The 26,675-nt window shown below is 34.0% G+C and overlaps 1 protein-coding gene and 1 long non-coding RNA gene across 5 annotated transcripts in view; one reads left to right on the top strand and one right to left on the bottom strand.

The window, feature by feature from the left end:
* Positions 1-26,675, top strand: part of LOC105736597 (uncharacterized) — a 252,618-nt gene that overhangs the window by 22,512 nt on the left and 203,431 nt on the right. The window contains exon 5 of one of the 3 annotated variants that reach the window (XR_015294245.1): positions 9,136-9,681. The exons of the other annotated variants lie outside the window; for them this stretch is intronic. This is a non-coding gene — a long non-coding RNA (uncharacterized LOC105736597). Of the gene's footprint in view, positions 1-9,135; positions 9,682-26,675 lie in introns of those variants that run through there. 3 annotated transcript variants of the gene reach the window in all.
* LOC100864684 (dipeptidase 1) overlaps positions 348-26,675 on the bottom strand; it is a 200,607-nt gene continuing 174,279 nt past the window's right edge. For both annotated transcript variants that reach the window (XM_086914583.1, XM_086914584.1), the window contains 6 exons: positions 26,161-26,230; positions 20,456-20,632; positions 11,535-11,619; positions 10,324-10,399; positions 9,901-10,039; positions 348-9,316 (listed from right to left, as the gene is read on the bottom strand). In XM_086914583.1, the coding sequence (XP_086770709.1) occupies positions 9,227-9,316; positions 9,901-10,039; positions 10,324-10,399; positions 11,535-11,619; positions 20,456-20,632; positions 26,161-26,230 (637 nt within the window). In that variant the 3' untranslated portion in view covers positions 348-9,226. The remainder of the gene's footprint in view (positions 9,317-9,900; positions 10,040-10,323; positions 10,400-11,534; positions 11,620-20,455; positions 20,633-26,160; positions 26,231-26,675) is intronic.

The raw sequence follows: 26,675 nt of genomic DNA, 5'->3' as shown, positions 1-26,675 counted from the left end.
TCAATATTTTGGTTGTAATAGGGGGGGGGGGGAACTTCTTTTCAGTTTGCCATTTCTTTATCAAAATTGCAATTGTATTATCCATTTTATCTCACACTATAAATTTCACGATGATTTAATCGTGATGCTTTAAGTTTGTTAATTAAATAAAATCGGACTCTCGAAACGAAATTACTCACGGAATTAATATTTAACTCTTTAATAAAGGAAAATTTTTATCGTAAAATTTGATCGTTTCACACGCCGAATTTAAATGTGATGTAAAGTTAAATTAAAAAAAAAAAAAAAACGATTTATGATTATTTCCAGGGAGAAAAATGAAAAAAATTCTCTTGCCACTGAATCGATTCGTTTTGTAAATAATGTTTATTAGATAATGCGTGCTTACGAGTATTAGGTAACATAATGTATTCTACGGTCCTTCATAGAAGGCGTACAAATCATTGTTCCAGCAATGTCTTCTAGATTAACATAGATAAAATCATCGTCGTTGTCATCGCTATCGCCTTTGTCCTCGTTCGATTCATTAAATTCTATTTCTCCACGCGTGAATCATTATCACGCGTGACGTTTTACCTTTTGTCCACACATAAAATCGAATCTGTTTGTCAAACTTCGAGACCATTTTCATACCTTTAAATTTCCCTCCAAAAGTACGAGATACATATTTTCGCGTTACATATACTAACTTGTTCTCAAAATGCTCTTATTTTTGTCAATAATATTTAATATTGATATTTAGAAACCGGAAATATTTTTATCCTACAGTTGTATTTTAGAAAAATTTTTGTAATTCAGAAAGTAATTAATTCGATCACTGTTAATTCAATATGTTAATAATATTGTTATTTATAGGGAAGAATATTACTTGTCATTGATATCTCTACTAAACCAGAAATTCAAAATATTATCATAACATTTTATAATAAAAAATATAAAAAAATTTTTACGTGGTCATCAACAATTAAGAATAAAAATATTAAATCTTATTGGCGCGAAATATCAAAGCCAGCAAGAATAGCCGAAAAGTATTTTCGCGAAGTTAATAGAACGGAAATATACTTGGGAAAAAAAATATTTTTCTCCGTATAGTTCCGTATTTGTGTATCTAACTCAGGGTTTAATTTTCATCTGTGCACCATGCTGCACATCAAAGAGTAGAACTCGAGGCGTTTGACTCACGTTCTAAGAAAAGAAAAGAAGAAGAAGAAGAGGGGAAAAAAAAAAAAAAAAAAAAACGATTAAACAAAATCGAGTACACATCGTGCGAATGATGAATCACTCGTTGTTGAACCGAAATTGCGCGTTTCAGAACGGATCCAGATCAAATAAATAATTTCGGATAGGAACGCGATGGCCTCCGATATTCTAATAAACACCATTCGATTTTAGTGCTCTGTGTTGTGTGTGTGTACGAGTCCACGACGATCGATTCAACGTTCCTCCGCGGGTTCTTCAACATCAAACAAACCGAAGTCCCTAAAATTATAATGGTTTATTACACGATCTAAGGTTCACCCCATCGGGCCTAACTAAAAATTATCGATAAATAACGTATCACCTTTTGGATGATGTTTCTCTAAAGTCCATCAGAGCCATTTTTTTTTTGGAGTCGAGTAAAAACTCGAGAGAAATTGGCCTGACGATTTTTTTCTTTTTTATTTATTTTTAAAAAAATCCTCGATTTACTTCCCTTCGCGTTCGCTCAAATCTCTTCCTCGTTTCGCATTCTTCATTCATTCCTCACTTCTATATATATATATTTGTTTTTTTTTATTTATATAATATATATATATTTTTTATATACGTAATAGCAAGTAACCTTAGTCTTACGTGTCTGTTTCATGTTCGTAACTGTATCAATCTCGAGTCGAATGGAGAATTTAATATGTTCGCTGCCACGCATGTATTATTATACGATGCTTTTTTTTTCTTTTCCTTTTTTTTTTAATTTCTTACAAACTTTTTACTCGCTTTTATTTATTTTTTTCATATTTTTTTTTTTTTTTTTTTTTTTACTATAATCAAAGCAAAACAACTTTCCCTCAAACGTGGTGGTAGCGAACGTATTAATTCATTTACGCACGCTATTTTGCATATTTTTCGTCTTTTTTTTAGGATCTTTCCATGTTGTGTACATGTACGTATGTATGTATGTATGTATGTATGTATGTATGAATTTTTAAATTCTTGAATTGATTGTATAGTACGATCGTGTAAATGTTTTGTATATATGCTCGTAAATTTACTATGTTCCTTAGGTAGTAGGTATCAATAGTGTCTCTTGCTTGTAGCGTTAATAATTAATTTATTAAAACTTTCTATATCATCTTAATTCTCTTTAATAATCGCCTATACATTCTTCTCTCTCTCTCTTTTTCTTTTTTTCTCTCATTCTCTATCTTCGTTCTCATCTTATACATCTTTACAATCTCTCTCTCTCTCTCTCTGTCTCTCTATCTCTCTCTCTCTCTCTTTCTCATACACTCAATTTCTCGTAAATAGCTGCTCTTTTTATTTCGTAAACTCTTTTTATTTCATTTATTAATTTAAATTCATCTAAAAAGATTTCTCGCGTGCGTTGTTCGTCGAATGGCTCGAGACAATTCGCATTTTTTTTTTTATTCATTATATTAAAAATATCATCGACGATGCTAAAAATCCTAATCCGTTCGAAGATTTATATTTTCTTAAAGCACGAGGTGCGATTTATAACATATCATTAATTAATCGAATTAAAAATAAACGAGACGTAAATAAGAATGGTTTATTGATGATTTAAACAGGGTAGGTTATCACAAATCGGAAAAAAGATAAAAATATATTCGTAGGGTGAACTTTTTAATATTATTAAACACGTTGATATATGTTTCTAATCTGGTTTAAATTTTCCTCTCTCTCTCTCTCTCTCTCTCTCTCTCTTTCTCTCTCTCTCTCTCTCTCTCTCTCTCGATTGCATCGAAGCTTTATTAAATCATCTTAAAATCTTTAATTTAATTCACACGCTTTATCTCGAGCGTTCGACTATTTATCATAGGTTGAAAAGATTAACGGACGAAGTTGCAGCTCATCAAATTCTGTGAACAATTCAAATAACAATTATTAAAAATCTCGAAATAAATAAATAATCCATTTTATCAATCTAATAATTGATCTTACAATAATACAATAAAATTCTTTTTCTTTTTACAATAAATATTCGATTATGTTCAACACTAGGTAAAAATTTTACGCATCCAACGAGATGGGATACAAATAATCCCAATTAAACACGGGAAATTCGCGAATTCTGTAACTTCGTCTATTCACCCCTTCGAACACACGTTGGCTTACGAGTTTTCCATTCGCCACCCCGGAACGATCGTAAATGTTACACATTCTCTCGAGGGATAAAGTGAAAAATCGTAGCCACGATTTAAGACAGAAAACGACCTTCGAGTTTCCTCTCCGATTCTCATCAGTTTTTTTCTCGAAACTGATCCTTCCCCTGTTATATACAACTGTGGATTACACCTCTCGATAATATCCTATTTACATGCGCGTGTCTCTCGTCTTGCCAAACTTGCCCCTTTGTGCGTTTGGACATGTCGGTTGTAATTGTATATAATATAGTAAGTTATACAATATTATTAATCTGAGTTTCTAGGCAGTTGTGTGTTGTATGTTTATATGTACGTTAAGATTTATCTCTAAGGTTCTTCTCCTTTCTCTCTCTCTCTCTCTCTCTCCCTCTCTCTCTCTCTCTCTTGAGCACACACACACTCTCATACACAGATGCCTCTCTCCCTCATATTTCTCAATACACGTTCAAACGATTTACTTTCGCCCATTACACGAACGATTGATTTTGGCCTCTCGTTTCAATGCTAAATCGGTTCAGAAAAAGAAGGTTCATCTACGCATGCGTGATGAATCGATCGTTTCACTACGTTTGTTTCATACGATTCATAGGAAATGAACACGGCTCGAGCAATCATTTCAATTCGATATTTGAACCCTAATTCGAGAAAATAAAAAAGAAAAAACGCGTATTGATTGACGGAAAGGAAATTGCGACTTGTGATCAAATTTTTTGTTAATAATAGCGCTACGTCGTCGTGTTCTACAGTGAAATTAAATTGATTCGAGAATATCGAATTGATTCAATTCGTGCTACGTTCCCCTTGATTATTACGATTTAATTTAATCATTATTTCTCATTCTTCCACTTGTATCACCCACACGTATCAGCATGCACCCTCGAAATGATTATCTAGAGTTTCCTCCCCCCCACGAGTCGATTCGAAATTACTTCTTTTTTTCGGCATCCTCATGCGGTTTTCGAGACTTAGATTTCCGGCGATATATTTTTTTTTTTATAATGATTTCGTTTCTTCCCTTCCTTCCCTCTTCATCCGCTATTTTTTTTTTTTCTGTTTATACAAAGAATACACCGTTGCGGCTATACGAAACTAGAACGGTATTATTTTTGTCTACACGTGAATAATTCCATGAGTCGTGTGGTTTGTAACGCTATCGTAAACACAAGAGTGAGTCTTGTTTCCATTTCCATGTCCCGATCAATGGTATTGAGCAATGTACTGACATCGAATCGATCGTTTGAGAGATATATCTTTGCCCTCCTCCTCTCCCTTTTTTTTTTTTTTTTAATACGCGAAAAGAAAAAAATTAGAATAATTAGAAATAATCTATCAAAGATTATGTTGATTGCTTCGAGTAAGAATAAAATAAGATTTTAGTCACCTTGATATGTTTTATCAAGATCAACAGAGAGTAATCTCATTCGTATAATTTTAGAGAGAATAAATTAATAAATACAAATTTTAAATCAATTTTTTTTAACATTCAGAAGAAAATATATTAATATTTTTTTGAAAATAAAATCTAACTGAAGATTCTTCTTTTATTCCGAATAAATCAGAATCATATAATAATTACAATTTTCTATATTATGAAATTACTATCTGATTTATGAATTCAAATCTAATATCGATTAACAGTATTCGATAGTTTGAATAATTTCGAAAATATTAAATTGCCAATTGTTCCAGCTTCTGGTCGAAATTAATCGATCAAATTACAAATTCGAAATTGCTAATCCGTTGATAATCTAATAATATCACGAAACACGTATGTATATATATATATATATATATATATATATATATATACATATAAATATTCCTCAACCAATCGATCCAATCAATATATTAACGTGCTAGACTTACTCTTTACGAATTAGAAATCGTAAATATCGTCCTATTGGTCTTTTACACTACTTAATCGTTTCACTACGTGGCGGTTATCAGTGTTATTGCTGCTAAAAGTTCATTCAACAGGATCCTGCTGCCTCGCTAAAATGTTATTTTATCGTAGACAATAAATTATTTGCTCGCCGATCTCTCTCCATCCTTTGTCAACGTCGAGGAAAACGCAAGCGTACGTATTTTTTTTTTCTTTTTTCTTTTTTCTTCTTTTACTTTTACGAGGAAAAAAAAAGCTTCCACTAACGACCTGTACCTCAACCTAAACCTTTCGTGTGTGTCGATCGAATTAACGAATATTCATCGTACTACACGTGTGCATTTAACCTTCCTACCCGATATTTCTTCCATGCACGCTCTTTGACGTTTACAAGAGGTTTGAAAAAAAAAAAACAAAAATTTGACCACGAATCTTCGTTAATCCTTTCTCCACGATCCCTCCTAACAACAATCCCCCTGTCGAAGGTTCGTACAGAATGGTGGTGCGAGTCGTCGAAGGCGCCTTGGTTTCTTTTATATATATATATAATATATGTATATAATATATATGTATAGTCGTTAACAATGTTAATTACAGGTACCTAAAAATTTCTCGCACGCGTTCTCCACGTCGGAAAAAAGTAAGAAAAGTCGAAATGTTCGTTACAAGCTAGGACAGTCTACGCTAGTTTTCGGTATCATTCGCATCTTCTTCTTCATTAGTTGCGCGCGTTTTCCTTCATTATTTTCTCTCTTCTTTTCTTTTCCTCTTCTTTTTTTTGGATCAATCAATTCGCTCTCTCTCTCTCTCTCTCTCTCTCTCTTTTTCGCTATCTATTCCTATTGATATCGTTACAAAGTCGATAATGGAAAAATGTCGTTTACATAAAAAGAAAGACGCTTGCGAGAATTTATCTCTTCGTCGAGTAAAATCGCTAGGGAAATCGGTGTAATATTTGATGTATGCGAGCACACGACGCAAATATTATTTACAATGTCTTCGAGATTGTAATTGATCCGATATTTATATCCCACAACTCGTCCCCTTGTGCAATATCAGAAATCTTTCCAATTTATTCTTTTCCCCCGCTTCTTTTCTCTTTCTCTTCTTTCTTTTTTTTTTTTTTCTCGTTGATTGTTCGCTACACCGTTTCGCAGATCTTGGATGATTTAGGACAATGTTCGAGAGCGATTGGCAAACCAGATGAAATTCTCTTTTTTCCCCTTTTTTCCTTTTTCAAGTTTCCTCGATCATCTAATTTCAGTTACACAGTCCCACAAAGAATTCCCCTTTTCTAGATATGTGGAAATTACGTTTCCTACTACGTTCCCTCACATTCCCGAGTTCTTTATTTTTACGATTTTTTACCGACTAAAAATTGTTTATTGCTACGTCTCGACTACTATATCGAAAAGGGAATTTGGCAATTATAGTTTTCACGTGTGTCGTAATGGTTCAGTACAAAGTGGCTTGGCAGTGTTTAATATTGGTGAGCGTAATAAACAGATCTGCCAATTTATCCGGATCCTTGATGCTATCATCTAATCGAGACGATATTCGAATATCCAAATTTGATCGAATGTTTAAAATTATATTGTATTTTATACGTTTATCCTTAAATTTTTTTCAACTTAATTCTCTATCAATTGCGAGGAACATTTGATTTAACTTAAAATTATTCAAATATCGTTTAGAAATTTTCCCAGATATAATAACGTGATGAGAAAAAATTTAACAAAGATATTGAGAAAAGAAAAAGAAATTTATTTTGGATATTCTTGAAAATTATATTTAATTTTTTTACTTAAGAAAAAAAAAGCTTGACAAGAAGGCAATTAATACTCTTTCTCAGATATTTTATAAAAAATTAATTATACATTTTTACGATAACATAAAAATGCATATGCATTTATATATATTTATAATATGTGAATTTATTTAAATAGAAATATATCATGAAAATAATTTAGCTTACTTTTCCTATTTTTCTATTCTATAAAAAAAAAAAAGGAATTTTTAAAAATCTTAAATTATCAAGCTAATAAGAAAATAAATATGATTATTCTACCAAAAATATCATCATTTTATCATCGAATCTACTATTTTCCAAAAATGTTTTCATATTATTACAATATTAAAGGATATAATAAGTTTAATTTTACAATTTTAATTGGATTATTGTTAAATTTTCTCATATATAAAATATCGATTCTATTTGTATTGGATAAAATTAATTGGATATTCGAATATCAAAAATACCCGGATACTCGCAGTTCTAATAAGGTGTTCCTTTTACAAATGAACAAGCAGTGGCGTGAAATAATAGCGTCATGCATGTGTAATAGAAGCCTCGTTATAATAAACGCTATAAGAACAGTATTCAAGGATCTCAGTCGAAGGATTGGAAACATTCAATAAGTGACGAACAAGTCTTTCATTTTAATGGTCTTTGGCAACGAGCTCTATTCGACAAAATTCTCTCTGCCATTTGTAAATATAGAAACTCTAAAAAGCTTGAAACAATCGAATATACGCAAATATTTTAGTTTCTCTGTGATTCTCTGGTTCGAAAAATTTCTAGTTAAATATTACAAAAGTTTCATCATCTCGTCGATTTTTTTTTTCTATTTCTTCGCATCTCCCTTTTTTTTTTCTTCTTCTTATTTTCCATCCGTTTATTAATTCCTTGGTCTTAAGCGCACTTGTTAAATTGATATTATTTTAGAAGCAAGCATTCAAATGATCGTTTATATTCTTGTAAGATCGTATTCTATAGATATAATTGTCTCTTCGCTAATTTCATTAATCTTAAAATTTTCTTCTACAAGACGAACTGTGATACAAATTTTTAAATTCGAGTTATTGAAAGAAACAATTTTTCGATATATTTTAATTATTCCTCTCATTAAGAAATTTAATAATTCATTAAGTTAGAAAGTTAAAATTCACCACACGATAAACAATATAACGTAAAATTTATCGATGTATCATTTGATCGTTAAATTAGTCAATCGATAGATCTTTTCCCCACCGTCATTTGAATGCATACCGCTTAATATAGTATCCATCGCTTCAGATCTTATATAATTATTCCAAGGTAGAAGTATCGAAAAACATTTATTGAAATTCTGTCACGAGAATATTCCTTCCTTTTCCTTTAAACGAATATTCTCGAAATAAATGCTTTTTCCAGCAAGCATTCTTGGCCGCCTCGATTGTCCGCATCATTATAAGTTATTCATTCAGGAACGCTTTTTTTTTTTCTTCTTCTTCTTCTTCTTACGAGTAGAATTCGTTCTATGCATTTCTTCGGAACAAGTTCACATTTTCCATACAGACGAATACATGCTTAATTAATAAAATCTCTGCTTCGATCATCGCTTATGTTCCCACAAACTAACGGCAAAATATTTCTCGTATAATATAATTCAGAACTCGATCAAGAAGAAATTTCAACAAGAAAATAAGGCTGATTTTTCTACGAATGCGATTAATAATGAAAAAAATTCTTGATAATCCTGTGAGAACATGGACGGACATATCCAGCTATTGAAATAGCAGCAAATAAATCGTTATATATTGTTGTTATATACGTTCACAGAGGTAAATTGGCAACAAGCAAAGTTCTACAGCTGTTGAAAAATGATGAGAAAAATGCAATCGCATAATTTATGAACGGAATGGGAGAGGAATGTCGATGAGAAAATTGAACTTGTTCCGAGGATGATCGTTCATTCGGCACATGCCCTCGATCTTATCAGTTTTCACAGATGGATCGTGTACGCTCTTGCACAATTTTTCATCCTTCATAAGGCGCGATCGAGATCCCCAGGAAAACTCGAAAAGATGTTATCAGGGGGTGAGGCGATCTCTGATCCAGTTCCCGCACAGTTTACAGGCTCCTATAGTTCCACGAGACGTGTCGAATCTTCGGCGATCGTACAAAATCGAGGAATCCCGACGTGAGCGTCCTCGAAGAAGATCAAGACGCCCCGTAGACGCAGGCAGAGTTGTCCGGCGGGCTGATCTTCTCCTCTGGCAACACTGCCGCTCTGTGCCACTCGTCTCGTACCTGAAAATATTTTTCAATCGATCAAGTTGAGATACGAGTATTGGTAACGAGTATGTTGGATAAAAAGTTTTATTTATCCTATAATATATTTCGTACGAAATTGTTGTTTGTTAAAATTCCAAACTTTTAAGAAATATTTTCTTATTGTAAGAAAGGTTGTAAATTTTAGTAAAAAAAGAAAATGAAAAAATCCAGTTTCTCATATGCGATAAATCCAACAAATTGCTCGATTTATATTGATAAGTGTAATCATTTATTAACGATTTACCCACATTTCAAAGATACCTAAAAATATTGATTTTAAACGAATAGAAAATTTCTACTTAGAGAACGCTTAATAAAGTTTCCTACCTATTTGACCAATGCTCCATTCTACTTGCACCTACTTTTCTCCATCGTGTTCAAATCCCCACTTTAACTTAAAACTCTTCCTCCTACTTTTTTCTTGCGAAACACACGTAACAAAGATTCTCCTCAACTCTTATTAAAAATGTACACGTACCGACGTACAAAAACCCATCCACCACGATTTAATTAATTTAAAGAAGAAGAAGAAGAAGAAAAAAGAAAATTATCCAACTCACCTGCTCGACCTTGGCGAACACCCTCAGCAAATTGAGGCCAGCCAACTTCTTGATATCGTCCTCGGTCCACGTCGGGTCCTCGAGCAGTGTTGCCAACAACTGAGGATACCTCGAAACGTCCTCCAACCCGGTAGGAGTGCTGGAAAAGCGCGCATCGATAATCGTGACTCCAGCACAATTTCCAACGATTCTCGTGCCATTCAGAGAACAGAGCGATGCAGAGTTATTTCCACGCGACAATAAAACTAGATTCGTCCCCGGGTATCAATTGGGAGCAATTTTACGATTTCCCCTACAAGTACACCGTGTATCGTGAACGTGGAACTCGGTATCCATTAGATCGTAATTGCTTCATTGAGGTGTCGAGCATCGATAATGATTATTCTCTGAACAGCGCGTTGCGATACTCGAAAAGATAATTACAAATTTATCCCGTCGAAGCCAGCTCCTATCCCAACGTGATCGATCCCCGCCACCTTTCGAATGTGATTGATGTGCGCTGAAACAGCATGGATAACACGCGCCCTAATATTAACCTCTGCCGTGGCAAATTTAAAATGTTGATTTTATTATTTTGTACACGCGGGTTAATGCATTCGCTGAATAAAATTTTTCAAATCAATTTTCGCCCCAAGATCGGAAGAAACGAATCGATCATACGCGAATACGCGAAACACGTGTTTTTTATATATCCAGAAGTTAATATGATGCTGGATATATACATATATGTTGTATTTTATTCGGCGTTTCGATATATAGGGAAGGAGAGAGATATAAATTACCAAGTTTAATGGAAAATATGGGTATGTTAAAATTGTTGTATACGTGGATAAGTGGTTAATTTATATCGCGTTGCGTGAAGGGAGGAGTGGAAATTTTGCAGAATTGAAATGTAATCGAGAATTTAGTAAAAATTTAGAAAATCATGAAATATTTGTAAGTTTCTACAACGTATTTCTTTTTTTCTTTTTAATTATTTTAATAAAGAGAATTTTAAATTTTAACCACGAAAAATAGTTTTTAACGAATTAAATGAATCTTTTAAAATAAATAGATACATTATAATTTCATTGTATTACGTATATCTTGAATATATTCAAAGATAGTTGATTGTATGCAATAATGAGTAAAAATGAAATTATATGAACGAATTTTCATTTTGTTCCAAATTGAAGTTAATTCTAATTAATTTTTAATTATCTCGATAGTTTTGTGCAATGAGATTCTAAATTGAAATTCTTTTTTCAATAGAATTCCAAGTCAATTCTTTTATTTAGATAATAAAATTTTAAATTTATTCGTCTAAATTTTTCACTCTTCGCAACTTTCTACTTCTAATTTTAAATCTCAATGTAATTTTTAATACAATTATACTAGTTTAGTTCATTTAATTTCCTCCTCCTTTTTATTCAGAATATCGATACTGCTAAATTCGATAGATAGATTATCATTGATAAATATTCGATTCAATAATTGATAGAAACTTGGAAATTAGAATATTACAAATATTTTTAATGATTTTTATCCTATTTTGTGAAATGAATAATGAAAAAAAAAAAAAAGAAAAAAATAGCATTTTCCACAAACGATCGTATATTTTTTAGTAAGAAATAACATATCGATGTTTTACGTACCAATAACGTCCTTTATAGTGGCTGTACTGTTGCACGTTATGAAGTATGTATAAAACGGAACCATTGCCACACCGCCATTTTTAGCCTGTGAACAGATGCATTAACCTCAGACATGCCAAGATTGTACCGGCCCTGAATATTATTCGCGCGAAGAAAAGCGATTGTAAAATTGTGTCGAGTAGAATAAAGCGGGTATTTCATTTCCTGTATAGAAGGAAATGTATAGAAGCATTGAATTTGCGGTTCTATTGTACCCTCAAAAAATTCTTCTCGCTTCTCTGCATTACATAGACTATTTCGAAATTATAGATAAAAAATTTAATTAACTAACTCAAGTTTAATAAAAGAAATCGATGAAAAGATTTCTCTTTTCCTAACAAATATTTCTCTCTCGTAATATGAATATAGTAATAATTGTACAAGTTTTTGTGCGAATCATCATATTGTTCGAAATTATGTTTCTTCTTTCTTCTTTTTTGAAGTAACGTTTATACATTCAAGTGTCGATAATTTGATTTACAGGAATCATCGATGAATCGATGCACATCCATTTTCTTGATTATCAGTTATTTAATTATCCATCTTAAAAATTTCTGTTTTCTTGAATAAATTTATATCGTCTTAATATATTATATAATCTCTATTTTATCTTAAATCAACGAGCTATAAATAGAGAAAAATCGAGGAATGAGAGGAATGTTATTTTTTTACATTTACCATTTGCGTAAATACAATTTTTACTCGTTAAAAATATTTACTCGTACATTCGTAATGCAAAAGAGTATCCCCTTTTCTAATTATTTACCGCCTTTTAAATTTTTAACACGTTTCGTTTTACTTAATATAATGTTTTGAGAAATTGTCATTACGTTCGTGAATATAATGCCTCCAGCTTCCCATAAGCTTTGAATATCAGATTTACGCGGGAAATTTATATTCCGTTGGAAATTAATGATTTATGATTTTCCTCTCGTATTAAAATGTTTCCGAGGAATGATTTGTACAGCAAATACCGGTTCCAAAAAATAAATGCCCCACAAAAGAAGACATTACACGCTTTAAGAAACACAAGTTATTCTCCCTTTTTACATTCAGGATCGTGCATCATAATTATTTCCGAACGTGAATTTAAACAAACCCCTGGTTTTTTAATCGTTAAATTATGGTCCCCAAAATGATGCAGCAAGAACTTATCTTTTCTATTCTAATGTCTTCGCTATTCGGAAAAAAATATAAAAAAGGATATCTCTATGAAATACGGCTGCACATTTTACCGAAATCATAAAGTAGAAGGAAACCACCACACAGGTGATTTAAGGAGTTTAGACATGACGAAGATTTTTGTAATTTTCGTAACTTCGATGTTGGAAAATTTTTCCAAACTTAGATATAATGTAAAACCATTGATAATTTCTCGAAAAATTTGCAATATTCTTGATTTTCCTGATCTCGAATTTAAAAAGTACAATCTTTGTAAAATTTCTTTGATTCAATTTTCATTTATATTATACTCTTAAATGCTCTTAAATAAATATTATTGTACATCACGATTCAATTGAGAAATATTCAAATCCAAAAATTTCAAATATTTAAACGTACAGTGATTAAAAGTGTATTTGTCTACAAGTCGTTTCAATATGGTACATTTACACAAAGCAGATTTCTCTCTTCTTTAATTCGCGATTCGTCCATTCCACATTGTTCGAGCGATATTAAAAATGTTACGATTCGAGACAGCATACTTTCTCAAATGCATGCGCGACCGGAAAACATTGCACATTGAAATTCGATGAGGTTGTCCAAATCTGAGGCGTATTTGTTGTTCTCCATATTGATTTTGTCCAGGTTGCTTTTTCGAAAGACAAGCAAGAAACGATTCTGCCATCAGGATCATCTGTCTCCGTTTGTTTTTATATTTGTCTCTTTTGCGGGGTTAGCAAAGTTCCTCCTCTCCTTTTCCTTTGTTTTATGAAAATTTTATTTATTATCCAGTATATAACAACGTAGCTTTTAATTTCTCAACCCCTTTTTTGATTATAATTTCATACAATGATGGATTATGGGATATTGAATATTTAAAATTCAATAAATGTGTTCGGTTATTCCGTTTGATTTCAATTTTCTGTTGAATGGAAAATTCTGTATTTTATATATTTTATATAAATTGTTAAACGATCAATCTTTTCGCTTGTATAATAATTTAATCATCTAACACACATTTGAAGTAAGTGAATCATAAGTTAGAGATTTCTAAACTTTGTAGAAGCAAGTTTTCATCAAATCAATTAAGCAATATCATTTTCACGCTGCTGTGAGAAAAATTAAATAGTCTAACACTCGATATTCCCTGCCGTGAAAAGAAGTGACAGATTTTCAAGTCACGTAAAATGTCATTCTTTTAAAAGACGTAGACTTATTCCCAGGCTCTGGCTCTGAGCTACAAATATGCTTTCTTGGACAGATCTTGAAATGTTCGCCAATAAAATTCCAAGGAATCGTAAAGTTACCCCAGAGAAATGCAATTCCGTTTCCACGACGGGGGACGGTATATATACCGCGTTAAAATTTTAATATCGCCAACTGCTGTAAATCATATTTCCCTCTCACCGGGATTTTTCAACGATTGATTCGGAATTCCATGAAACATTTAATATCCACGACGCGTCCACCACACCATTTGAAAAATCTACCCTCTTCTTTTCGACGGGAAAATTTTTATTTTTCGACACGATGTTTCTTCCATAACAACATTTTCTCCACGTTCGTTCGAGTTTCTTTTCGAGATCGATTTAATATTTATCTTCCTCTCTTCAATTTTCAAAGTGAATGGAAGTATCGATATTTAGATACGATGAATTATAATTTTTTTTATATTTTTAGACTTAAGAATTAATTTCAATTTGTTAGATGATTCGTGAGAATGGTTTAATCGCAGGATTGAAAAATTCTTGGAAACGCAAATTCTCTCGTCAATATAAATTAAAATATGATTTATATAATTTCTTTTTTATTAACCGATGAATTAATCGGACTTAAACTCCTAGAGATATTTTGTATGAATCTAATAATATCAGAATAATTTATGCGTATCAGATTTGCGTTATCCGCGTGTATCAAGATCAGTCTCTATCGCGATAAATTATACAAAGGCATCGAGCAGAATTCCCAATTAATTTGCATAATGGAGAGTTCTACAATACAACGCATTCTAATTAGAACGAAAGATCAAGATGGTGGAATCGACGGTCGAGAAAGGAATAGGGAAAACTAATTTCGTCCGTTTATTTACATCGACCTTTATATATTTCCTCTTCAACTTTATTTCAACTTATCGTTCGACGATTATTAAGTTAATATAATAAAAAAAAAAAGTATATGATATAGAATATCATACAAAGAATAATATAAACAGAGCGTAAAAATTATTCCCAAACCATATATAAATAATTTTAACAAAAGCTCGTTTATCTCGATGTAAAATTTCAATGAACAATAATCTTGAAAAATTAGAAATTGCGATAAAACTGTTAAAATGTTAATAAAAAACGCCATTTATAATTACGAAATACGATCTAGCTTACCCTGGAACAACATAAAAAAAATTAACGAAGTGATTTTATCACTGGTGAAAAATTTTCGAAAATAATTTAGACGTCAGCGAATCCATTGCTTATCAAATTTAGCTTAGACTCTATTAGATTTAATATCGTAATTCATCGCTGTGAATAGACTTTATGCACTATTTACCCACATCGAATTCGCGATCTAAAAATGTAAAGAAAGATAAAGCAGGGGGATGGAAGGATGATCGATTTATCAGTTACGGTCAGAAATGGTTGGAGCGTTTGGCGCAATGGGTGTATCCAGTTTTATCGGATTTCTTTTTTATCTTGGCCCCCCATCGAAAATTACTGAATGTGCCAATCGAGAAGAGACAATGGCCCGCTGTTTCTAGCCGATACCTGACCCGACTTAAACTACGAGGTAGCCAACGTTAATTGGGACAGCAGTGTGGCACGGCTAATAACATGTTGCCAGATAGGCCATCGTTCGCCCTCTGATTGGTGTAACTCATCCCCTTGTTGCTTCATCATGATCGAGCTTGTATTGATTGCGAGACAAATAAGAAACACCTTGATTCGATCTCATTTAATAAAGAAACGATCCGTCGGGATTTTTAATCAAGCCGATCGATCCAACCATTGAGATACCATTCTCGTTATTTACTTCACTTTCGATTAGATAGAAATATCTTGATATTTATATTTAGTTATTGAAGTTTCTGAATGTTAAAAAAATAATTATTGGGATTTCAATAATCAGATTAATCGAGGTACCTGTTATATTTATATTCTACGAGAATAAAATAATTTCTATCGGGAACGAGGTTATCCTTTCAATCTTTTGTTCTTTGACGATGATATATTATTTGAAATAAATAAATTTGTTTGATCGAAATAAAAATTATTACATCCCACACCGAAGTCGAAAATAAAGAAATTTATATTATAATGCAAAGTTAATATCGAACCTTTAGATTTCTTAAAATTCACGGTTCCAAAGAAAGTGTTAATTGTTGAAGATTTTTTCAATATATTCTATATAAGTGATACTTATATTATCGTAATAATTTTGCGATCTTGGAAAGAAAATCAACGAAACTCGAGGCACTCGACTTGACCACTTTTACAACAAGATGTTTCCTGCGATATATCTTTGTCTTTGTTGTGCACGTCTTAGGATAGCCTCTATCACGATTATAGGATTCATAAGTGATTACGAATTGACGGTAAACTAAGTGATCGAGTCCGGCAAAGCTCGATTAAAATTTAATCCCGTCCGTGCCCTGCGCTTCCCAATCACTGACGCTGAAATGACAATTACCTTGCATCGATGCTCCGCTCTAATCTGCGGGATTAAATTTGAGACGGGGAGACAATGTCCTTAAATACCATTTAACCACACGTTCGTGAACTTAGCCCCAACGATTATTAATTTCCATTCGCGCGAGGCTAGTAATTAACAATGGCCTCAAATACGCAAGTAGGTCTCCAATAGTTCGTACAACTTCGAAATCGTTATTCCATCTCCGATAAATTTATAAGAAGAACGAAATTTGGCTAGCTTGGATAATTTTTTTCTTCTCTTAAAATCGATAATAACCTGATGTTAACAGATGAAGCGAGCTTCCCTCCAATTTTCCCTACAGATTAATTTCCTAAATTTTCTTTCTAACTGTCACCAACCTCTTCCTGATAAATTGACGAACGTTAAAAAAGGTAGATTGACAATTGCTTTTCGTTATACCTCTCGCTTATTTGTTCGTTTCAATAACTGGAATTCAACGACGCTTCAAAAATCTAATCCATTGATTTACAGTCGTTCTAGATAAAAACCTGAAGAAAAGTTGAGCTCGTAAATATTCGAATAATTGTTTCGCCCGAGTGTTTTTAACCACGGGTTGTACGTTCTCATTGACCGACCCCTCTCCCTCCTCCCCCCATAAATCAACCGGCCATATCCTCTTTGGAATCCGACAATTTAATCCAACAACATAGGATTTCTAGAACTATTTTTTCGCGGCCTCATTGACCCACCTCGTATATTATTTTATACGAGTGCAACTTTTTCCCTCCCGAATTCCGTCGAACGTACATCCTCCTGTGTCGTTTCGAACTCGTTTCGAATTTTCCTCGTTTTTTTTTTTTTTCCACCCACCACGAATTCAACACGTCGTTCTCTCCTCACGTTTCATCCTCGTAGCGAGCGACGGTATCGAATGAATGAATTTCGAATTTTTATTTTTATTTTCTAACCAAGAAACAGGATTTGAAAGGGTAACGCGTTTTCAAGTTGCACTGAATCTCAACTTTTCGAAAACGATCGTTTTTCGTCATCTACGACCAAATGATCATCTTCTACGTTGATCAAGCTCGATCGAAAAGGATCTGTTGGTAATGCTGCGTGTTTGTGGAGCGAGATGAAGTGTGCACGAATCGATTCCGTGTTTGAGAAGATACGTGGAACGAATCATGGTTTGGAAATTATTAAAAAAAGTGTATAAGCAATTTTGGCAAATCAGTTTATCGTTCGGATAGGAAGATTCCTTATTTTGCATCAAAGAACAACATTGTTATAATAACATAATTAATTTCTTATAACAATTGAAAGATACAAAAGATAAATTTTGATGACGTGTAAATTAATCGGTTGGAGATAACTTTTTATTTTTATATTTTAAGAAATTATCGTACTCGTATCAATCTTGATCGATCGATCTATAATTCTGGAACACTCTATACTATGTATCCATGTTTAAACGTGTGTAATATCCAGTACCGTTCGTGTCTGCGCGTCGTACGTGCAATATTGAAAAAAATTCACTTCATTGATCGTGTTAAATCTGCGTCCGTGTTTCGAATGCACTTTATACAAAATTTTTACTCGACATTAAACGCAAACGAACTTTTGGTATATTGTCGAAAAGGGATTAAACTCGACTCGCTATCCCACTAACTTTGAATGTAGCAGTCGGAAAACTGCAACTAAAACGTTAAAATTTATCGACCGACCCAAAAAGCAACGTCGGTAGGTTGTGGGTTAAGCATGGATTACATCATAAATGCTCACTAACAATTTTATCTGCTACGGTATTTACGCTCAAAGTAAATTATTTTCTCCCGTTTCTTTTTTTTTTTTCTTCTTTTTTGCTCGCGAAGACTATCATTTTGGGCGAAATTGCATACGAAATTTTTAATAATGATAAGCCTGGAAAATGTACGCGACCGAGAAAAGTTAAGGGCATCTCGGTTTACTGTTTCAAAAAAGATCACGTTAATATCACGCAATTTTTGAAAGTTATATACCCACGATTATAAAAGAAATTTAATCTTTTAAAATAAATGGTCAAACCTTGCGCAAAATTTCAAACATTTTTCCTTTCAATTTATGCTTGCTTTTATACTTTAACGAAGAGAAGATATTTTTTATGCTATATTATGTGATAATTTTAAAAAACTATATTATACTTTTCCTTTATTTCGATAATAGTTTTTTCATAGTGATTTTAATAAATTTTTGAAACCGAAGAAATATTCCAAATAATAGAATCGTAATCGTGATCTCAAATTTTTTTTTATGCACAAGTCCATGGGATGAGAAAATTTTTCAGATTTGTATAAAATATTTTCAATCAAGAGATCAGGAGATATATCGGTGATCGTATTTTATCCAATTTCGTGCGGAATAAATTCATTGATTTTAGCAAAGTATCTACTTTGCTTCTTCAGCAAGATGCAGAGAAACTCGTAACCATAAAGTCAGAACTTTTACGTTCTTTGCCATCCTATCCGGTTGATAACGTGCGCAGAGGAAATGTGTTTGTACACAAACACATAAAACACACAAAAATGATATATGGAGCACTTGTGCAAATTATTAAGTTTTCTCATTTTTTTTTTTTCGAGAAATTTCTTTAATTTCTTGCAGAAATTATTAATCTTCTCGTGCTTTTTTTCAAGTCTACGTGCTTATAATGTATTGATTTGACTGATATAAAGATCGATTAAAATTTTCAACATTTTTTCCCTCGAAGTTTTAGAAGAATTAAAAATATTGTTATATTTATAATCTAATGTCTGAATCCTTTTTTACCATTTTCCTAAACAAACAAAAAGAATCGTAAAACATGACAAATTAGATACAATGAAATTCGTCGATATTCACTCACGATAAATTTCCTTGGGAATAAAAGACAGATGCACTTCATAAGATATAATAAACAAAGTCAATATGCCATTGCATATTTATTATAATTAATAATATCGAAAAATACGAAAATAAAAAGCGAGAAAACTTTCCATCCTTTCCTCTATCTTTAAACGCAGAGATGATCAATTCTGTTTCCTTTCTATACGCAACATTCGTTGCATCAACTCTTGATAGACGCACTTTCCTTTTTCAGATGAACTTTCAGTCAATTTTTCTTCTTTCATTTTAATTCTTAATTCCCTTCCTTTGATTTTACGACACGTTTTACGATTCTTCCTTTTCTTTCCCTTTTCTTTCTTTTTCGTTTCATCCACGCTCATTTCCGCAACCGGATACTGTACTGAATTATGTAAGTTTTTGCAACGACCACGTCCCTTTTTGTTCTCTTATATTACGTGAGCTTGTTCGTTTGCTAATTGCACCAGTGTTTCTCCTTCCGTTTAATGTTACCGTGGTAAGAGCATTAGGGGGCGCGGTAAGCGAATTTGTCAAGTCGCCGGATTCGTCGTTTGCGAAGAAATTTGAGAAAAATTTAAAGGTATTTTCGAATTCTTTGAATTATTTAGCTTTTCAATTTAATCGAATCCATCACTAGACTCTTATACTCTTAGCGTTATCCAAATTTTTTCGATCATGTATTTACGTTCCAAATCCACAATCTATATAAATAAACGGATAAAAACTAAAAGTTTTTGTAAAAACTAATCAACTAGCAATATGGAAATAGATTTTCTTTTGGGATTAAAGTGCCCAGAGAAAGGATCATGTAAAAGTTTCGCTTTTAGAAACGATTATCCTCGGAAATATTTAATCCCTAATTAAAAATAATGTTGAATCCATACAGGATGTTTAAAAAATTGAAAGTAAATTTAAATATGGAGTTCCAAGATAAAACCAGATGAACAAAATTCTGATTATTGTAATAGAAAAATTTCCATCAGATTGTTATTACCTTTATTCCATTCTCAAAAAGGAGGAGAGAGAAAAAAGAAGGATCGAACGCAGGCAGGAGAAAGACATTTGTCCAATTCGTGGAATCGCATAATAATGGCTTGGATTCTGATCGAGTATCGAAATTGGCTTAACCTTGCACTATACAGCCTCCCCATCGCATTTCCATACACCCTTAACTTTCCCACATCTAAACTCACCAGATTTCTAAGCACGTCGTCTGGCACGTTTCTGGTGGAATTGCAGAGTGCCCTGGCAGCACTGTGAGAGAAAATCACCGGCGCCCTCGTCGTTTGCAGGGCCGCCCTCATAGTCCTTGTCGAGACATGAGAGAGATCCACTAGCATTCCCAGTCTGTTTAGCTCCCTGACAACTGCCTGAAAAATAATAAAAAAAAATAATGTGCATATTTCCTCCCTCCACCCCCATCTCTCCCATTTTAAACTTCGACCCTTCCTCTTGAAGGAGAAAAATAAGATTACGACAACCTGCAACGTTGTAAAAATATTTAATCTCTCCTTATCCGAAAAAATTAACCCCGATTTTATCGTCCACACCTTTGAGATTTCTTTCTCTTCAAATTACAAAGAATAAGTAATCCTCAAATAAAACACCTTTAAATTAAAAAAAAAAACAAATAAATTATTCCTGATTCTCCACGTTATTAACACACAAAAAAAAAATAAAATAAAGGAACGAGGCCGTTGTTAAGAGGGGGGAGGGTTTCGGGAATCGACAGGGGTTTTAATACGCGAATTCGATCGAATCGCGCGTAATTCCGCGAACACGGTTAGAATGCAAATTTTCGGGCCGTCCGGCCGGCGAAGAGATTACGTGATTTTACAGTTTGCATTACCTTTAGCCGCGGTACCAACTTTATTCGGTACGCGGGACGACTCGAATTTCGCTTCGGCAGCCTGCGCGGCCACGTGTCCCTGTTTTGCATTCGCCTCTGGCCACCGGCATTATAGAAATTAACTGACATAACGAATTGGCCTGTGCATTCTGCCGTGATGCATGCACGCGGCTCTTTAATTAACAGAACGAAACTCGCGGAGCGCAACATTGGGAGCGTAACTTGCTGCGTTGCTACCAATTCTTTTTTCCTTTTTTTTTTTTTTTTTTTTAATCCAACATCCCTCCTCCCTCGACCATTTTCTTCGTTTCGTTTTTTTCCCGCTTTACATTTCTCTATCTCGCAACCGAGACTTAACCGCCTTTGAATCGTGGACAACTCGCGAAAACGGAAATATACGTGAATATCGCCGACCATGCGCATTTTTCGTGCCGTATTTTTTTTTGTGAGAAGGAATTATTCCAAATATAATTGTAAAACGAGGTTCAAAAAGCTTGGAAGATAATAAGAAATTTTTATTGTTTAATTATTATTTAAAAACTGGCTCCATATGGAAATTTTTAGAATGGAAATCGGATTAGAAAGTTTCATGGAAATTGACTTTGCGACGTAAATGAACGTATTAGTTTAGGGGTTGATTCGTTTGCGAAGGAAAGGGGGGATTAGAGGGATGGTTCTTCTTTAACGAGATATTTGGCTACAGTTCCCAGTTTGGGTTTAGATAACGTTGATTTTGCAAATTATTTAAATTCGAACAGATCCATAAAGGCGAAATTTCATATTATATTTCGAATCGAATATAAAATATTTCAAAATCGCGCCAATTCGAAGTTGAAATAACTCAACAATTTACGATCCAATGATAGGTCTCGAATTTATTAAATAGTTAAATAAAATTAAACAAAAAAACTCTCGATTCGACATGTCAAAAATTTTTTTTTTCTCTTAGTGCCGAATTACTATACAAATAACACCGATCAATCTGGCACAATTACTCGGAGGCAATTACACCGTGAAAAGTCTTACACACACACGCGCGCGCGCGTGTGTGTGTGTGCTGCAACGGTAGAGATACCGTTAATTCGCCGCGATTCCACAGGGCGTTGATTAAGAAAGATGATCGAGGGACTTGACACGGGGGAGAAGGATGGGCCTCGAAGTGTTGCTCGGCCTGGAAGAATGATCACGGTTGAAGGGTGAAGGAAGGGTATAGGAGGAATCACGATAGAAGGGAGGGTGAGGACGATGAGGGTGAGGGGTGAAAAATGGCGGAGGGAAACGTCGGTATTTCGACCGATGAACATTTGTCGATGGCGTAAGCAAGCCGCCCCTCTTCTATCGCGGGGAAAATAGAAGGAAAAAGCCTGGCTGCGGTGCATAGACCGGAGAGGGCGTCGATACGGGAGAAAGGAAAGGAAGGAGCACAATGGGTGCTGCCTTCTTTTTTTTTTTTTTTTTTTTCCCTCTCTTTCTTCTTTTTTTTTTTTCCTCTTTTTTTTTTTTGTAAAAGCACCCCTGCTTTAATAAGAAGCCAGTGATGCTCGTTTTTCCTCGGCACGCGCGATTTTGCAGAGACAACGGGGACAGAGGTGTTTCCATCGATTTACCGCCGCTTTTCAAACACATACACGCGACGAGTATGTTATTTAAAACCGAGTTGATGACGAAGGCGAATGTAATAAACGGAGATTTTTGTCAATGGAATAATTGACAATTCGTGGAAGAAGAATCTTGTGTCCGTTTCTTTTTTTTATTTATACTTGTGAAATATAAAAATTTCTCCGAGAGAAACGTTATTTTTTATACGGAACAATTGGCGAGCGATCATCTAATCCTCTCAGAGATTAATATAACAACGCGTGTCCAACGCGTTTATCGCGAAAAATTGCATTCCTCTCGACGTAGCATCGACGTATAAAGAGACACGTGTGCTTGCAACATAGGAGAAATATAGAATATAGGCGGATACGGGCGTCGGGTAATCGAAGAACGAGATAGAAAAGGAACAGGGGGAAAAATATCGTAGATATCGCGTGCACAACAAGCACACATCGAGGGCTCGAAATCGTTCGGCTCGAAATATATATTTGGTCCACCGTGTATACGAGATATAGGTTCGAATTTAAATGAGAAAAATGCATCGGGGCGCGAAACTTTGTGCGGCGCGCGGGGACAAATAAATAGATAGGAAAAGGTGGTCGCAGGATTTTCAGCTGTCGATTTCCTTTATTTTTCGGTTCCGGATCATTTTTCAAACCGAACGTGGAAGCGTTATTCGTTTTCAGCCGTTCCCCCCTTTTTCTCTCTCCTCCTTTTTCTACCACGAGGAATCGACAAATTGCGGATACTACGCGTTTAACGCGGTTCTGGCTTTGCTTCTCTCTCTCCACTTAGGTTTTTTCCTTCGATGTGTCTCTCTCTTTTAGAGAGTTGAGAAGTAAAGAGTCAGATGACGAGAAGTAAAAATAATAAACGGAAGTAAGAAAATCTCTTTCGGTAATGCTTTACGTATAAATGTGAAAATAATTCTACATTTTCCAAAAATTTTTGTCCTCTCGTCATTATCATTGATCATAAGTAACTTTCTTCACACGCAGAATTTTCAAATAACATTCCTTTTCAAATTTATCGTGATCACAAAGATTCGATAATTATTGAAACAATTAATGACGACGCTGCTACGAAAATTACCCGATCCGATTCCCATCATCGAATAACGCAAACTTCGACACGAAATAACAGATTTATTCGACATCTCAACGATTTATTCGAAGATGTTCTCGCCTTCGAACACTTACGTAACGTTATCTCCACTGTATTGAAAACCTCTCGAATTCGATATCACAGAGACAAAAAGCGATCGAGTCGATAAAAGAAGGAAGAAGGGAAAATCCTTTCGGTTACATCACGAAAATTATTTTCCCCAATGTATCCCTGTGAAAGGTTTCGCGTGCACGGAGGGGAAAGGAGAAAGGGAAACAAGACAAACGGAATAGCTTTGGAATCCTCAGATTAGTGGAATTTTGTAGTAAATCGTCTGGCGGGGTTGGCGGTGCCTGCACAATAACGATTTTGTACCGACGTTGTTTCGATATAGTCGGGGAGGAGGGGGAGGCGCGCTCCAACAATCGAGCCGTGTCTGGCGACGTGGCTTTCGTGTGTTCGCGCACACGGATTGGACCACGGTGGCGGTTGATGCTCTGGTTGTGCGTGTGCATGTAAATGAGAGGAGGAGGGGGAGCGAGGAGAAAAAGAAACGAGAGGAAGGACGAGTGGAGTCCGGAAGAAGGGGGAAGATTAGGGGCGGAGGGGTTGGAAATAGTGGAAGGTGAAAGGGTGGTGGGGGAAGATAGCAGAGATGGCTTATTTGATTTACGTTCTCCCTCGCGTTCTCTTTTCTTTTTCTTTCCTTCATCTCTTTCTCTCTCTTCCTCTCTTCCTCTTTAATTTTTTTTTATCATATGGATAGAGAGGAGGGAACTTTTGCAGGATCGATGGAAAAAAATTGAGTCCCAGATCTGTGTGTGTTGGAGATGTGAAAGATTCGTTCGATATTCATACGGATGCCGCGTGTGTCGAAATATGTAAAATATATGCGAGCAATATGGGAATACAGGGAGAACGCGTATGTCCATACGTGTTATGCTGATATGGAATATCGTATTCGTTTCATTGTTTTTTTTTTTTTTTTTTTAAGATGCGATCTAAGTTGAAATATAATAGTAGCCGTCGCACTCGTTCTTCTTCCACAATGTGTGCTTTCACTTTCACGTATCGCGATAATCGATTAATTTATAGTTGCACAAAATTAATTAATTCAAGTTAAACGATACAACGTTCTCGCAACGCAGAGAGCAGAGAGCGACGCGTCCGTTCCGCTCCGTGTCTCGAAAACGACTCCGTTAAATCGATATTTATATATACATGTATAATTTATGGATATCAATGTCGACCGATTGTTGTCACTTCCTGTGCCGCTTTGTTCACGTTTTGTTTCATAACGTTCCACACATCCTGTGCCCGTGAAATTAATTTTTTATATCTTGTACGAAGAAACGTTTATTAAAAAATATGTTAAATTTTTGTTATAGAAGATCCTCGAGTGTAAAATTAAAAATTTTTAAGATCAATAAATCCGAGCATTCTTTAATTTTTCCACGATAACGAATCTAATAAAAGGGATGCACGTTTTCTCTTTTTGTAATGTTTAAAATATATACGTGTAAAAACACGAATGTATGCATTCTGCAAACTTTTTTGAATTCTCTAATAATAACAAAACAAGAATAACTTACTCTCAAATTCCATTATTCTATTTATTTCCATTTCTTTCTAATATGTTCCTTTTCTGATTTTTCTTTCTCTCTCTCTCTTTCTGGTTTCTTTCCCTTTTACCGATATATTGGGATTCGTGTGCTAGAAATTCGGGTGGAAAATTCTGTTCGGTACCATTTTACCGGTGTGAAAGTTTGCGGTGAGATTCCATTGAAATGGGTCACGCGCGCATAAGTTGGGAGAAGAATGAAGAATCGTGGCATAAATAGAGCGCGCATCGTCATTGATCGCTTTTCATTGATTATTATTTATCACCGTGCATCGGGAGTTTATCACGTTACGTGTATAAAAATATGTCGTTTATCGATTACCGATCGATCGATCGATCGTTCTTCGATACTTGCCCGCTTATTTTCAACAAGCTGCAGAAAATATTCAAGCGAAACTTTATAAATGGAATGTAAATCGAATGGAAGCTTATTAATCTTTATGATATTTTATAATACGAAATTCTGAAATATTCGTCCGAAAATTCTTGTCGATATTGTTTTTAATTCAATACAGTACCAATTACAAATATATATTATTATCCAAGAAATTATATTAGAGATTCTTATTTTATTTAATAATATAATAATTATAATAATTAAAAAATTCTTTTTCTCCCATCTCTGGAATAAAATATGTTATATATTCCTTCGAACGAATGATTGAATTAAAGCAAAATACGAAAAATCTTATCTTAATTTCGTAATTTCGTATTTGTTAACTCACCTTTCCAAACTCACTGAGGCCCGGCGTCGTATCCTGGGTACTGTTCGTCTCGCCAACTGAACAGACTGCCCTGCCAAGAAAATGTCTGTTAAAACTCTTTTCTCCTCTCGCGAAAAACCGGACGGAAAATTCAATAATTTTTCAATACACACGCCTTCGTTTTTCTTCACTCGGTGAAACACCGATAACATTTTTCACGTGTCGATTTCCCCCCACTTCCTGCTCTTTCCTTTGTAATGATAGATCTAGATATCTATAAATTTCGACCTGTCCCTTGATAAATCGAACACCAGGGGGAAGGAAATTTTAGATGGGAAGTAAACAGTTAATAAATCGAATTTAATACCATTCATATTACTTATTCTGACGAATTTCTTCTTCCGTATCAATCAATGTAATAATAATAATAATAATAATAGATCCAAAAAATTCTAAGAATTAAATAATTACATCTCTAAAAGAAATTATTTATTAAATTGACTCTTCACTCTGATCTCAACTTAAAATATTCCAAA

The sequence above is a fragment of the Apis florea genome, unplaced genomic scaffold (assembly GCF_048593485.1).
Source record: "Apis florea isolate Af1SG1 unplaced genomic scaffold, ASM4859348v1 contig_3696_pilon, whole genome shotgun sequence".
Classification (NCBI taxonomy): domain Eukaryota; kingdom Metazoa; phylum Arthropoda; class Insecta; order Hymenoptera; family Apidae; genus Apis; species Apis florea.
The sequence above is the reverse complement of the archived record's forward strand: the minus strand, read 5'-3'. Positions and strand labels throughout refer to the sequence as shown.